The sequence below is a fragment of the Rousettus aegyptiacus genome, unplaced genomic scaffold (assembly GCF_014176215.1).
Source record: "Rousettus aegyptiacus isolate mRouAeg1 unplaced genomic scaffold, mRouAeg1.p scaffold_m13_p_3, whole genome shotgun sequence".
Classification (NCBI taxonomy): Eukaryota; Metazoa; Chordata; class Mammalia; order Chiroptera; family Pteropodidae; genus Rousettus; species Rousettus aegyptiacus.
In genome coordinates this window covers 133465121-133480079 of record NW_023416306.1, presented here as the reverse complement: position 1 = coordinate 133480079, position 14959 = coordinate 133465121, and the positions used below count along the sequence as shown (strand labels likewise).

Sequence of the window (14959 nt, the reverse complement as noted above, 5' to 3'; positions counted from 1 at the left end):
TTCAAGCCACAACTGCTTCCTGACAGGGCCTTTCTCTGGCTGCTCTGAGCCCCTCCACTAGTATTAACAGACTGTTATAGCTGCTGTCTGAACCTGTGTATACCCAGAAAGACAGCCTATTGAGACAGCCAATGCCTCTTTCCCACTGAGCCCCAGGTCTGACCGTGCCTTCCCCCACCCTGGCCTCCCTCGATTCAGTCACCTAACACATATAGCCTAACAGGTGCCAGACACTGTGCTTGGCCCTCAAAAGGTTCTGACCCTTCTAGCGTCTGACAGCCAGTTTTCCAGGCTCAGGCTTCTCAATTTCAGAAATATCTTCTGCTTCACTGTATGGCAGACCCTACTATTCCCAAGGAGCCAAATCCATGGTAGGGGGGATGATCTGCAGATACTGAAAATGTACCAAGAGAATGGGAAACCAAGCTTTGCCATGTCCTGTGTCCTCTTCTCCTGGAAGGGAGAGCTGGAGGGGATGGAGGGAGACAGGGCAAGATGCACAAAGGTCATGATCAATATCTATGAATCCAGCATGAATAAAGATTCCAGAATGACAAAGCCTCAAAATAAGTCAATTTAAGATAAATAAAAAGACTGTCCTCCACATGACCAGAGGCCACATAAAGTTAATAAAAGAGCTTCCAACAAGGTCCAAATAAATGAATAGGCCACTGCCTATCAATGTTTAGGGCCTAATCCTAACCTCTGAAGTAAGCACTCTAGAGTTCAACCATACTCACCCCACAAATACCTCCTGGTTTCCCTATTAAAGGCAGAATTCTGAGTGGCACAAACTTGAAGGAAACAATTTCTGATGGTTTAGAAGGTATGAAATGACCCATACCAGGTGCTAAGAAGCCCTTACATCCACAATGACACCCCTCGCTTGAGAAAGCCCTAGAATACAGCCATCCAGCTCTAGGAGGCAGAGATGCTGCTTTCAATGTCTCCATCTCCTCGGCGGTTCACAGGGCACCTTGCATATAATAGGCACTAAAATAAGTGTGAAGCAGAACCCATGCTGATTAATGCAAATCCTGACAGGCTATAAGTGCCAAATACCATAGAAACACAGGATGTCAGCATGGGGAGGATTCCCTACAGAAGATCTGGTCCAAACATTTCTTTGCAGAAATGAGAAAATCCTGAGTATAAGTATATGACTTGGAGAGAGTATTAAATTGAAAGAAAGCAGACAGGTTAGACACAGTGGTTAGAAATCAGCACTTACACTTATTGGTTATATGACTTAGACTAATTACTAAACCTGTCAAGCCCTTACTCCATCTACTGTCTGGGGTAGGGAGTGGAGTCAATAATCCAGCTCATGTGACAAGCCTGACGTGATCAATAACTTACATATTGTGAAAAGGACTCAGCAAGCGGTAGAAGATGCGAGAGCCAGTTACTTTTATGTCTAGTCATGCCACCACCCACTTGCCATTATTTTGGTGAAACCTAGGAGGAAAGAAGGCCTTTCCTGTCATTAGTTTATCAATATTACCTCCACCCTCTCCCCCTTCTAGTTTTCCAGGACCTCCACTGCCGCAGACACATTTATCCAAAACTCTTAGCCTAGAGCTGGAAAACCAGCCATAATGAACACAAAGAGCCCAAGAAACCCAAAGGATAAGAAACAGCACCCTTTCTCAGCCGCACCCCACCAATGGAAAGCCAAGACCCAAGTAAAAATTAATCAGCACCACAGGCCTGGGCTAGGACGAAGCCAGAAATGTTCATATGGTTCCCAGAGAAACTGCTTTGCTCTCACTGAAGAGGGAATGAGTACTTTCTCAGTAACCTTTATACACACAGATGTTTTAAGGATCCATGTTCCATATGGCACCCAGAAAAGTCAGCAGATGCCTGCAACAGTGTGCATGGCATTTCTTGATCATTAAGAGATGTTCAAAATAATGGAACACCAGCTAGAGTCAAATCACAAGGAGAGTGTGTTCTCCTAGAGTTCACTGAGACCAAGCATCAGGGCTCTCATTCCAGAGGCCAGGTCTACAGAGTCAGGAAGTGGAGAAGTTGCTGAGGGACACTGAAAACATAGCGTTCTTGAAGTATGAGACTCAATCATGTCAGCCTGTATCTCTGAACTGTCAGTGCCAGTAATAATCAAGAAAAAGCTTAATGTTTGCAGAAGACATGCTGCATCAGACAGTGCTGGAAAACTTATATCTGTGATTTTAATTAATCCTCACCACAAAGAGACAGGTATAATAATGGCCACTTTACAGATAAGGAAACTGAGAATCAGAAAGATAATGAAATTTGCCCGAGGATATGATGAGATGGTAACAATTGGTAAACAAATAATTATGAGCACCTGCTGTGTGCCAGGACTATTCTGGGCTTTGGAGGCACAGTGGCAAACAAGACAAAGTACCTACTTGAATTTCTGTGGAAAAGAGAGATATGAATAAACATTTCAGATTCCAAAGGTCCCCGGTGCCATTCTGCCTAATGGGGACATAAAAATATAGCAACCATGAAACCAGCTTCTCTCTTCAAAGTTCTAGGCATCAAGGAGAAAACAGGGCCCCAATAACTATTCAGTGGTTTCATCAAACTACAGGCACTGGGGTCAGATTGCATCAGTTTAAATTCTACCAATACCACTTAGTATGACCTTGGATAAGTTATTCCATTTCTCTGATCCTGTTTCCTTATCTGTAAAATGTGGATGATGTACTTATCCAGTAAGATTGTGAAAATGCAATAAAATATTAATTTACTTAGGATAGTGCTTGATATATACCCAATAAATATTAGTTTATCATTATCACTGCTGCTAACATTATTGCTATTGTTGTTGTTGTTGTTGTTACTGTTTGTCACTGGGAAGAGAAAAAAGGAATTCCAGGCAGCTAATGGTAAGATGACTGGCAGCTCACATATATATGATTAGCCCATAAATGCCCTTTCACGTGTCCTCTCTACTGTTTATCAGGTGGGATTTCTTCTCTACACACCCAAAGAATCCCTTCAGGCCTCAAATAAAGAAGATTATAAACTCTCTGAGGGTAGGGACTGGCATATGCCACTGTGTATAATAAATGAATTTGAACTATATTGACCAGTTTTTACCTATACCAAAATTTTGGAGTCAAGAAAACTGGGAGATATACTCTAGGAACACCCACCAGGGATAACTGGTTGCTGCCATCTCTCTTTGAAGAAAGGCAGGACCCAGACAGGAGACCTGTCATCTATTGGCTATTCCAAGCTCTACAGTCAGGCTTCCCAGATGCCCAAAAGAGTACAGGGATCCAGGAGAACCAGGCAGCTAGCTAGTCACCTCTCAGACCAAAGATTAGACCAAAGCCGCCCAACTCCCAGGCTCCAAAGGCCAACAGATCGCCACATACCATATGCTCCATGCAGATGCTGATCTCGCCATCACTGTAAAATGCACCATAGAAGCCCACGATGTACGGAGAGTTACACTCATGTAGAACCTGCAGCTCCCTTATGATCTGGTTCCGGATTGCAGGTTTGATTTCCAGGTGAATTAACTAGGGAAAGAAAGGTGGGAGGAAGAGAGGCTTTAAAAATATATGGATGAATGAGTAGATAAAAACTTTCTTAAATGCTTAAGCACCTAAAGGTAGGATGAGAGGAAACAGGTCTTTTCTTGTAGCCTTTTCTGCAAGGCCTCCAGGTTGGTCCTATCCTAAGGGAGGAGCACAGGTCAATATCGTCACCAGAGAAAACCACCCAGAAGAGGCGGCTGCGGGGAGGGTCCCATCTGCTGTGGCTCTGCCCCTTCATTTCACCAAGTTTTAACAAGTTTCTGTGTAACCAAAGTATTGAGTGCCAAGGCAGGTGTTGGCATTTGAGGAGCTGTAACCAGAGGAGGGCCAGCTATACTTTTGATCCTGGGAGCCAAAACTGAGGAAGAAGAGCTCTCCCCTCCCAAGAACAAAGCGGTATGAAGAATTTCCTCCAAAAGGAGCCATAAAGTAGAGATGAAGGGAAAGTAGCCTTGAGGACCTGCTTGATTCTGTAGGGTTGTAGGAGGAGTAAAAGGCAATGAGGAACTGGGTATGCTGACCTAACTATAAAGTTGCTCAAGAGATTTCTCTTTTACCTCAGAAGGCTCAAGTGGTTGAGATTTGGTTAGGGCCTCAGGTGCCACCTTATATCTCCCTAATTTGTCCCTTGTTTCAGCTAGATAATAGGTAATAGATATATGAAATGGTTCCCAAATAAGGCCGAACTTCTAAAAGGAGCCACTCATTGTCAGAGGACATGCACTGTGGTTATCAGTGTGGGCTGGAGCAGCTACTGAAAGCTAGACAAGAGGTGGGCCTTGAAGATGTACACTGTTTGAAATGATGGAAGGAACAGGACAAGCAAAAATATGTGAACAGGAATGAACTCGGTGGGCTGAAAACATGGAGGAGTCCAACTTCACTGAAGCAGGGGGTTGTGTTCAGAAAGAGGAGAACCCAGGGTAGATGGGAAAGGAAATCCAGCTCAAAGACTGCATGCCATGGTGGGGATCCGAGATGTAATACTGTAGGGAAATGAGGGGAACCACTGGCGGGGCTGGAGCATGGGAACACAACTTGAAATGGGTGTTTTGTGCATCCTTGGGGCTGGGTCAACGAGAGAAGCTTCTTCTGCACTTGATAAATTACAAACATGCACCCTAGCATTTTTTTTAGGGCACACAGAAAGCTAACAAAGGGTCACTTGCTGTTATTTTCTAGTCTGGGGATGGGATAAATACACTAACACATCATCAGTGTGTTTACCTATAATCTGATACATAACATGAGTACAAAATTCAAACAGCATAAAAGGTACTGACTGAAAAGTCAGTCTTCCTTTCACTCCAGGACCCAGGCTACCAGGTCTTCTAAGAGATGATCCACCTGTTTACCAGCAAGCTTGATTCAGCCCTTTTCTTTCCTTTTTTTTTTTTTGGTTGCCTCACCTTTCTGGCCATGACCAGGCCGGATGGCTTGTGAGAGACCTTGAACACCACACCGCCATTGCCAGCACCCAGTTCACTGATCTTCTCAAAGTCATCATCCTTCAGTTCCCCCACCTTCTGCTTCTGGGTAAGAAAGGCCTCAAGGCGCTTCCGCTGCTGCTCATCCAGCTCCAGCTCCTCCAGCTTCTTTTGCAAGGCCTCCAGGTTGGTCCTGTCCCAAAGGGAGAGCACAGGTCAGTACCATCGCCAGAGAAATCCGCCCAGAAGAAGAGGCTAAGGGGATGGTTCCATCTGCTGTGGTTCTGCCCACCTCAGTCCACTACCCCACACAATTCACCACTGACAAGGCCTTGGTTTCCTCATTTGTAAAATAAGGGAATTAGGTCTCTCTCAATATGCTGTGAGTCTGCAAGAGAAACCAAAGAATCTACTAAAATTCAGAATGAGTCACCTTAATTTGCTTAAAACCTCAGTTTTAAAAGCCCCATTAAGAAAATAAAAAATTGTAAAGGCCCCACTAGTGTTTGTTGTATTAAGGTGACAACATATACAAAATAAAATCTATTTCCTAAGACCACTAAACTGAAATTGAACCAAATTATCAAAACAGGTTCTAAACTAAATCACGACAGTAAACTCTCCTTTCTAATGTGATCAGAAACCAGGTTAATCAAAATAAAGCAAGGAATTATAAAAAGATATAACTGAAATATTTATTTTTGCATAATACATATAAACGTGCATTCCTTCACCCACGTTCTAACACAGGGCAAGGCCGTCTCTTTGAATAAGAGTCCCCTGGTAAGAGGCTCACATCATCTTCCTTACGTGAATCGGAACATAATACACTGTCTATCATTTCCAATTACTGAGTCTTTAAATTGGAGTAAAAATGTACACACTTTACAGAGTAATATCAGAATTAAATTCTAAGAGTTCTATGATTTCCCCAATCTTAATGTTCATTTACTTGAACAGTAGTTATTTTTTAGTAACTTGGACTTATTGAGTCTTACCACAGCTTTTAACTAGTGTTCATGGTGGTGGGGGGGGGGGGAGGGGAAAAAGCCACCTCATTTGCAGTCATTTTCATCAGTCTATCAGATATTTAAATACATTACCTAGTTACAATACCAGCTACAACTATACAAATGGCTTTGGGAACAAACTGGCTCTTGGTAAGCACATAATTCAACCAGTGGGTGCTGACGCGAGTGGGCAATGCAGAGAGCAGCCTGCTAGCTGTGCATTCAGCAAGCTGTGGGCATTATTAAGTTTGTTTTACAGAGAGAACTAAAAAGTATTCATTACTCCTGGGAATTCATTAAGAGAAGGGTAGAAAAGAGACTGTGTTTCATTTGATTTCAGTCCCTAGTCTAAATAAACAACACAGGTGACAAAACAATGGTGCCCCTACCGCCATAAACACACCATTTCTGAGCTTAAAGTATAGGGGCAAGCCTAATCTTCCACCCTTCATTCACACTCCACTCCAATCTCAAGAAGACAGGAAGACAAAGATTCCTGCAATGTATAGGCAGATCCAATACTGCCTTATACAAACAACACAGAACATGGGGCCAAAGAGGACACAGGCTGGCTTTACCAACTTTCCTCACTGGATAACTCTGGGAAGGAGGAGACCTGATGCTATGGACTGAATTGTGTCCCCCCAAATTCATATATTGAAGCCCTAGCCCCCAAATGTAACTATGTTTAGAGAGAAAAATTTTAGGAGGTAATTAAGGTTAAATAAGGCATAAAGTAGAGTCCTAATCAGAAAGGATGGGTGGCCTTATAAGAAGAGAAGTGGCAACCTTCCCAACACCCCCATATACACTGGTACCCGTATCTTGGACTTTAAGCCTCTAAAACTGTGAGGAAAACAAATTTCTGTTGTTTAAGCCACTCAATCTATAGTATTTTCTTATGCAGCTCGAGCAAGTTAAGACAGCCAGTCAATATTCTCATCTTGCTAAAAGGCTCAATTTAAGTCTCAAAGCTGCCCCCAGATCCTCAGGTATTGGGACATGGTACTGTGTAACTGGAGTACACAGTACACAACTTCTGGTTTCCTTTCTCTCAGGTCTCTCCACAAAGGAGCTCATTGATGACAACATTTAGACACGCATGTCAAATACAGAGAGACCCCACAGATTAAACTTGAAGTGTTACACTTGTCTGGAGAGTTCATCAGGCCAGGTGGTAATGCACTCTGAAAGACACACACACACACACACACACATACACACACACACACACACAGAGTAGGTATGAGGGAAAGATAAAAAGAGGGTTAGATGGAAGGAAAATCACTCTTCTCACAACACTGTGTATTCTTCTGTTTTGTAGTTATTAATGTAGTTAATACACAACACTATAAATAAAACAGATGGCAAACTCAAGCACAGGCAAGTAAAGCAACTTGTCCAAGGTCACAGTGAGATGCAGAGTTAAGATTGAAAGCTAGGCAGAGAGAATCTCTAAGTCTTTTTTATCTCATTAACAAGTTCAATGCTTCAGAGAAGCGAACTTGCAAACATCAGTAAGATGCTAGTGTGGAACATTTAACATACTAGGCTCCATTGGACATCAAGATGCTGTACCTACCCTTTGCCCCAGATGAAATCCTGTTTCCCCTGCACATCAATCTGAATACTACCTTGCAAGTAACACCAGCCCCAAGAAACCCCACCCATCTGAAGGGGGGATAAAAGGAATGTTGATTCTGTTCATTTTCTTGACTCTCTACAGAAATAAGTAATTCTCCCACCTTCAGAAGAAAAATTAAATCTAGGCTTTGTGCCACCTTCCTCTCTCTTCTACCTCCTATGCTCTACTGTCTAGCCACCTACCCCACCAGTAAGGATCTGGCTCCTGCTTTGTGTTTTCTGAAGGTGGAGTAGGGAAAGACATGGCAAAAACGATAAGCTGTTACAGCAAGACTCTCTTAATGACTGAGGGTGGTACAGTGTTGCCAAATTAACAAATCATTAGTAATCTGGCATCTTGGAATCTCATAATCATTCTTATCATTCTTATTGGTCACCAACTAACTGTGTGACCATGGGTAAGTCATTTTAACCTCGACACATCTTGGTTTTCTCTTCTGTAAAATGGAGTAATAACTCCATGCTTACTTCACTAGGGGAGGATCGAAACTGAAAACTAATGGGAAGAAACACTGGAATTTTGACTCACTTCTGCACTGATGTTAGGGCAGGTGGAGCAACAGCAGGATTAGAAATACTGCCTTTCCTTTAATTTAATAATTCTTAAAACCTCCTAAAAGTTTTTTTTTACTGTTTCAGAAAATCTAAAGGTGAAAGGAAAAGCCTGGCATCAAGTGATTTTCAGTATTCATTAAAAAGGAGTCAATAATGTAACCACATTCAGTATTGCTTCCTCTTGCAAAGGGAGTTGATGATGTTCAACAAGGCTCATTTCTGCCCTCCCAAGGTGAAATACCTTAAGCAAAGAAAATAGGAAGAGAGGGGCCCCTCATCCCCAGCCATACCATAAACCTCTAAAATTCAGGGGCAAGAAACTGCCTCCTTCATAATCTTTGGTTTTAACTGAAAAACAGCAAAACCAGAACTAGAGATTGAGAAGAGAAACTGGAGCCTGGCACAATAAATCTGACACACACATACAGCCCTCTCCAGGGACCAGCTGTGATGAGCTCTGATCACCCCCTCAGGTTCGTCACAGCAGAGAGAAAAACCACACACTGTAAAATGAATTCTGCACCACAACTATCTTACAGTAAACACAGTTCATAAAGATACAAGAAGATTACAGGTTTGAAATGGGAATGCAGAGAAAAACAAGAGTTGTTATTTGTGTTCCAAAAACACCAGGGAGGCACATGAAGTAGGTGGGGAAAAGACGATCCTATAGACAAGAACATCTCCTTCCTTCTCATCTCGCCCATCTGCTAAGTGTAATTACAAAACCACAACTGGAGTCTTTCATTTGTAGCTCAGTGGTTCAAATCAAGTAGTATAAAAGGTAGCATAGGGAAGGACCTTAAAGACCACCTGATCTAACCCACTTTACAGATGGTGAAATTGAGGTCCAGAGAGGACAAGGTCACACAACTAATTGGTGGCAGGTCTCCCAACTTCTAAAACAGAGCTCCTTTCAAGGCCCCGCACTGCCACCTCCAACACTGATGGTCACAGAAATGGAAAGCTGACCTACAGGAATGAATGAATGAAGATGGAGGTGATGTCCAAATGAATAGGGTCTTCAAAGTGCCACATACCAAACAGAAATGGGCCACAATTACATGCCAAACGCCAGCCAGATGTCCATCATCAACCTGAGCCTTGCTCTAGCTTGACAGACAGAGCAAAGCTACTCTAGGTGGCAGGCCTTGTTCTGCCAGGAGGGAGCACAGAGGGAAGAGCAAAGGATGACAATCAATTACTGTGCTGGAAGGAGAGAAAGGGTCCCAGTGAACGTAACTGTCCTCACCAGAAACCCCAGGGAGTTGTTAAGTTCTCTCTCCCCAGTGAATATAGCAAGTAGGAATACTACTGGGGCAGGGAAGAGGGAAGGAAATGCAAAAACACTCAAGCTAAAAAGGAATAGTGGCCAGAGACTAAGGCTGCAACCCCTTGATCCATACCCTATACCACCCACCATCTATAAGATCTCAAGAAAGTCACTTCCCTCTCTGGTCCTCAGTTTCCATACACATTTTTTTTTTTTTTTTTTTTAAAAAGGCCTATGGGGAGAAGAAGGAAGAGTTGTCTAGATATCTCTGCGGTTCAAGCCTGTCAACATGACAGCCAGCTGAGAAGGTGCAGAATAAGGCTGAGGTGTGTTCAGTTGAGGGAATAAGGAGCTGCAACAGGCAGTGGGGGAAATCTCAGGAGAAAAGAACTGGCATCAGAGTTCACTGCATAGTCAATCCATGGCCCACAGGGGATGCAGGGAAATTACAGAGTAGTAAGAAAGGAAAAGAGACCACACCTGAAGGATGAAGGCAGAGAGGGCAAAAGGTGCAACTTACCAACTTCCAGACTCTACCCTATGCTAGCCCACCTGTGTTAGAGAATGCAGATGTGCCATCTAGGGCCAGCCCCAGACATGGTGAAAAAGGACTTCTAGACCCTACTACAGCTCAATCCTACAGGCCACTCTGGGAAGGGCTGGTCAATTAACTAGGCAATAAAATCCTAGGATTACGTATATACAGGTTCTGTGAAGGAAGCCAAATGCAAAAGTATACATACTATGTTGTTGGATCTATATAAAATTCAAAGAAAAAAAGGGGGAAACTAATCTATGCATTATAAAACAGGAAAGGGATCACTCTTTGTGGGGGAGGGTAGTAAACAGAAGGGGGCATGTGATGGTTAATTTCATGTGTCACTTGGGCTGGGCCACAGTGCCAAGGTATTCAGTGAAACATTATTCTAGGTGTTTCTATAAAAGCATGTTTACTTTTTGTTTTTTGCAGGGATAAATCTAGTGCTTTACTCAGGTCTAACAAATTGGTAGACCTGAGTAAAGCATTAGATTACCCTCCATAATGTGAGCGGGCCTCAGCCAACCAGTTGAAGACCTTAATGGAACAAAGACTGACCTCCCTGAAGAAGAAGGAACTCTGCCAGCAGACTGCTTTTGGACTCAAAATGCAACTCTTCCATGGATCTGTTGCCTGCTTGACTACCCTGGAAATTTTCAACTTACCCAGGCTTCCACAACCGCATGAGCCAATTCTTTTAAAAGTTCCAGTGTCTGCCTCCTCTCTCTCTATCTCAATCCTTCTCTCAATAGACAGATAGACAGACAGACAGACAGACAGACAGATGGATATTCTAGCCTGAAATTACTTTTTTTTGATGCTAGAATTGTGGTAGGGGCAGGTAGAGGGTGGTAGGTTCTCTGTTGTTCTGGTCCAGCTTCAGTCTTAAGCAGCCACTGTGAGCACAGACTTCCTCTCCTCTCCATGACAACCAAACTACCTTATATCTGTCATAGTTGTTAGGCAGGAGAAAGTTTCCTATACCTCCTCCAGCAATAGTAGACCTCTGTAGGCCTCTGCTTGTTGGTGCTGAGTCTAGCTTTGGGCTTAGATTCTTAAGCAGCTATGGGAAGCCATGCTTCAGTTCATAATGTATTTCACTGAATTTAGCAGAGGCATTTCTTTCCTTTTCCTTGATGCTGGCTGCTCATATCTTGGCCTCCTACTCTTCACCGCCTGCCTGCTGACAGATGTGTAGGTGAGAAAAGTCTCACAGCCACTGTCCTTGAAAGTAGTCCCTGGACCTATTTCCAAGGCCAAAGACATATGCAGGAAATCATGTGCTTCTGGGTCAGCACAGAACTGGTCTTTCACAAAGGCACATGAAAGTAGAAAAACATGTCAGATACCCTGTGCTTGGGCAACAGGTGTGAAGGTTTTGGGAGTCAGAAAACCTGAGTTCAACTTTGATAGTTACTCGCTCTATGAATTTGTACAAGTCAATTCCCCTCATTTTTCTCATAGGTAAAAGAGGAGAGTTAAACTAAGTGGTCCTTAAAGTCCTCTTCAGTGCTAAAATTCTCCAACCCTAATATTGAATTTTTCCTGTAATATTCCAAGGTTAGAACTCTACAACTAAGGACCGTATATTTCTGCAGAGTGGTTGGCTTCCCATGTTGTATGGTTTGAGGCCCTGGTTATTACTTCTTGCCCACATATGAACCGCACTGACAGTTATCTCATCCTCATTGCGTTTTCCTTTGAGAATAAATTGATTACTTTATCCTCCCAGATACTCTTTGAGAATGCATACTTTTTGACACTAAAGGCCTTCACTGAAATAGCAAAAGGAATACAGACAGCTAAGGGCAGATTAAGACAACAATGTAATGATAAATAAAAGGTGGCTGCAGAGATAAAATGAGAGAGTAATGTAAAATATGTTAGAATCATAAAATGCTAAACAAATATTTAATATTGTTATGCTACTGTCATGTAATTATTGGTTAATAAGACACTTGATTTAACAGTACCTACTGCATATCTGCTATATACCAGGTATTCTGCTAAATGTGGATGAACTCCTTTACTCTCCTAACTATGATGTGATTACCACTGTTAGCCCCATTTTACTGATGAAATTTTTATATTTTCACATTATCATGCAATAAATAAATAATCTGGAAAAAAATGCACAATGTAGTTAAATACTACCTTTACTGCCTTTCATTTGTTTCTCCATCACTCCCCAAAAAGACTATGAAACAAAGACTCCCACAGTTCCCCTAATTCTCACAAGAGGTCTATGATACAAATAGTTCTGTAGTTCAGGATATGCTGGAGTAATTAGAATAAGTTTTATATGGCTATGAGGGCTGAATTGGTCTAGAAAATACATAAAATTTAGATGATCTTGTACAGCTGAAAATTATATGTTATTAACTAAAGTCACCACAATAAATTTAATTTAAAAATTTTAAGTTTTCCATAACAAAAAAAGAAGAAAGGGCATTCTAATGGGATCCACTCTGTAGACAAGGGTACAGAACTGAGATTAAGAATATTATAAGCGACAGTTCTGGTTAAGATGGTGGAGTAGGTAAATGTTGTGCTCACTCACTTCCTCCCAGACCACCTTAAAATTACAACCAAACTACAAAACAACCATTATTGAGAACTGCCTGAAGTCTAGCTGAACAGAAGTCCTATAAGGATATACAAAAGTCATGTTGAGATGGCGTTATATGTCAACTATAATTGAAAAATAAAAAATTATTTTAAAAATAAAATGAGTAAAAATAAATTAGAAGTTTATTATAAGCAAATAGCAAGTATTGGGGGAATAAAACAAAAGTAAAAAAATGAGTAAAGACAGATGTTTATCTTTAATTTCACTTTAAATCAAGTAGTTTCCAAGCTAATAAATGTTTCTAAAAGTCAAGAAAACCAGTTTAATTAAAAAGAGAAAAATAAGAATCACATATTCTTATCCTCAAAAAAAAAAAAAAAATCAACTTACCCCTTGGAATCAAACAGGCTTCTGAAATCATATAAATTACCTTCCCATGGCATGTTTCCACAGACAGACTCACTGAACCAAACACACACACACACACACACACACACACACACACACACACACACGAAAACTCTGTTGTGAAAGGAACACCCACTTGCAGACTCTTCTTAAATACTGCACATCCTGAATTAGAGAGGGGGTGTCAGATTGTTACTTGAAAGAACTGACAGCCTATAGCTCCTTTTGCCCCAGCGGACAAAATTTGTTTCTTATTAGCCACATATGAATTAAGCCCTAAAAGATCAGTCTTCCATAGAAGTACAAAAAGGAAAAGAAATGAAGTTTGGAGGGAAAGGGGAAAATAGATTAGAAGATAGATGACACAAGCAAGAGAGGGACATAACAGTCTGATTAAGAATGAAATTTAGATGCAGTTAAGAGATGAGCTTCCTAAGTGCTAGCAATGGTTCAACCATTAATTCATTTAATCCTCACAACAACATTAAAACATAGGCATGTTGTTCTCATTTTACAGATATGGAAATGGAGGCCAGGAGCGGTTAAGCAATTTACCCAAGATGAGGGATGGAATTCCAAAGCTTGATGTTTTCTCTACACCTTGCTGAAGAGCTCATGTCCTTCAAACAAATCTCCCATCAGCTCATCCCTACCACCAGGTATTTACCCATTAGTGACTTATTACTTTGAGGTAAAGAACTGTATTCTGCTAAAAGATCAAAGTTCCTGGAAGGACAACAAATTAAATCTACCCAAAGAGGAGCTCGCTTCAGAACATCCAAGACTGACACATTTTGATTGGGGTAAAAAGGGAACAGACACTGCCCAGGTAAAGCACATTGGTAGAAGCAGTAAAATACCGGTGGCCATGTGAGAGCCCCGGCACTACTGAAGAGAAAAGTTAAGATGAAGGACAGGGAGTAGCGAAAGGAAGAAAGCACCAAAGACAGCCCAGGCTGAAAATAAATAAATGTGTGGTCATCAAAAAAACAAAGGAAGCCATATAAATTTTAGGATTATTTGTTCTAACTCTCTGAAAAATGCCATTGGTATTTTGATAGGGATGGCATTTAACCTCTAGCTTGCTTTGGGTAGTATGGCTATTTTTACGATGTTGATTCTTCCTACACATGAACATGGTATATGTTTCCATTTATTTCTATCTTCATCAATTTCTTTTTTCAGTGACTTATAATTTTCTGAGAACAGGTCTTTTACCTTCTTGGTTAATTTGATTCCCAGGTACTTTATTGTTTTTGATGCAATTAATATGGAACCATAAACGACCCCGAATAGCCAAGGTGATCTTAAGAAAAATGAAGTTGGAGGCATCACACTACCTGACATCCAACTATACTACAAGCCTACAGTAATTAAAACAGTATGGTACTGGCATAAAAACAGATACGTTGATGGAACAGAATAGAGAGCCCAGAAATAAATCCACACCTATATGTTCACTTAATATATGACAAAGGAGGCAAGAATACAGAATGGGATAAACACAGTCTCTTCAATAAATAGTGCTGGGAAAATTGGACAGATATATGCAAAAAAAAAAAAAAAAAAAAAAGGAAAACGGAACCACCTTCTTACACTATATACAAGAACATACTCAAAATAGATTAAAGGCTTAAAAGTAAGATCCAAAACCATAAAACTTCTAGAAGAAAACATAGGTAGTGAATTCTCTGATATTGCTAACAATAATATTTCTTTTCAAGTATATCTCCTCGGACAAGAGAAACAAAAGAAAAAATAAACAAATGGGACTACATCAAACTAAAAAGTTTTTGTACAGCAAACTATCAACAAAACAAAAAGACAACTGACTGAATGGGAAAAGATATTCGCTTATGATACATCTTGATAAGAGGTTAATACCCAATATATATAAAGAACTCATACAACTCAATAACCAAAAAGCAAACAATCCAATTAAAAAATGGGCTGAAGACCTGAAAGGATATTTCTCCAAAGAGAAAATACAGAT

At 41.1% G+C, this 14959-nt stretch overlaps 1 protein-coding gene across 2 annotated transcripts in view; it reads right to left on the bottom strand.

Annotated features, from left to right (window-relative positions):
- Window positions 1-14959, bottom strand: part of MAP2K1 (mitogen-activated protein kinase kinase 1) — a 71137-nt gene that overhangs the window by 32840 nt on the left and 23338 nt on the right. For both annotated transcript variants that reach the window (XM_016141004.2, XM_016141005.2), the window contains exons 2-3: window positions 4952-5162; window positions 3378-3524 (exon numbers count right to left, since the gene is read on the bottom strand). In XM_016141004.2, coding sequence (XP_015996490.1) covers window positions 3378-3524; window positions 4952-5162 — 358 coding nt within the window. The remainder of the gene's footprint in view (window positions 1-3377; window positions 3525-4951; window positions 5163-14959) is intronic.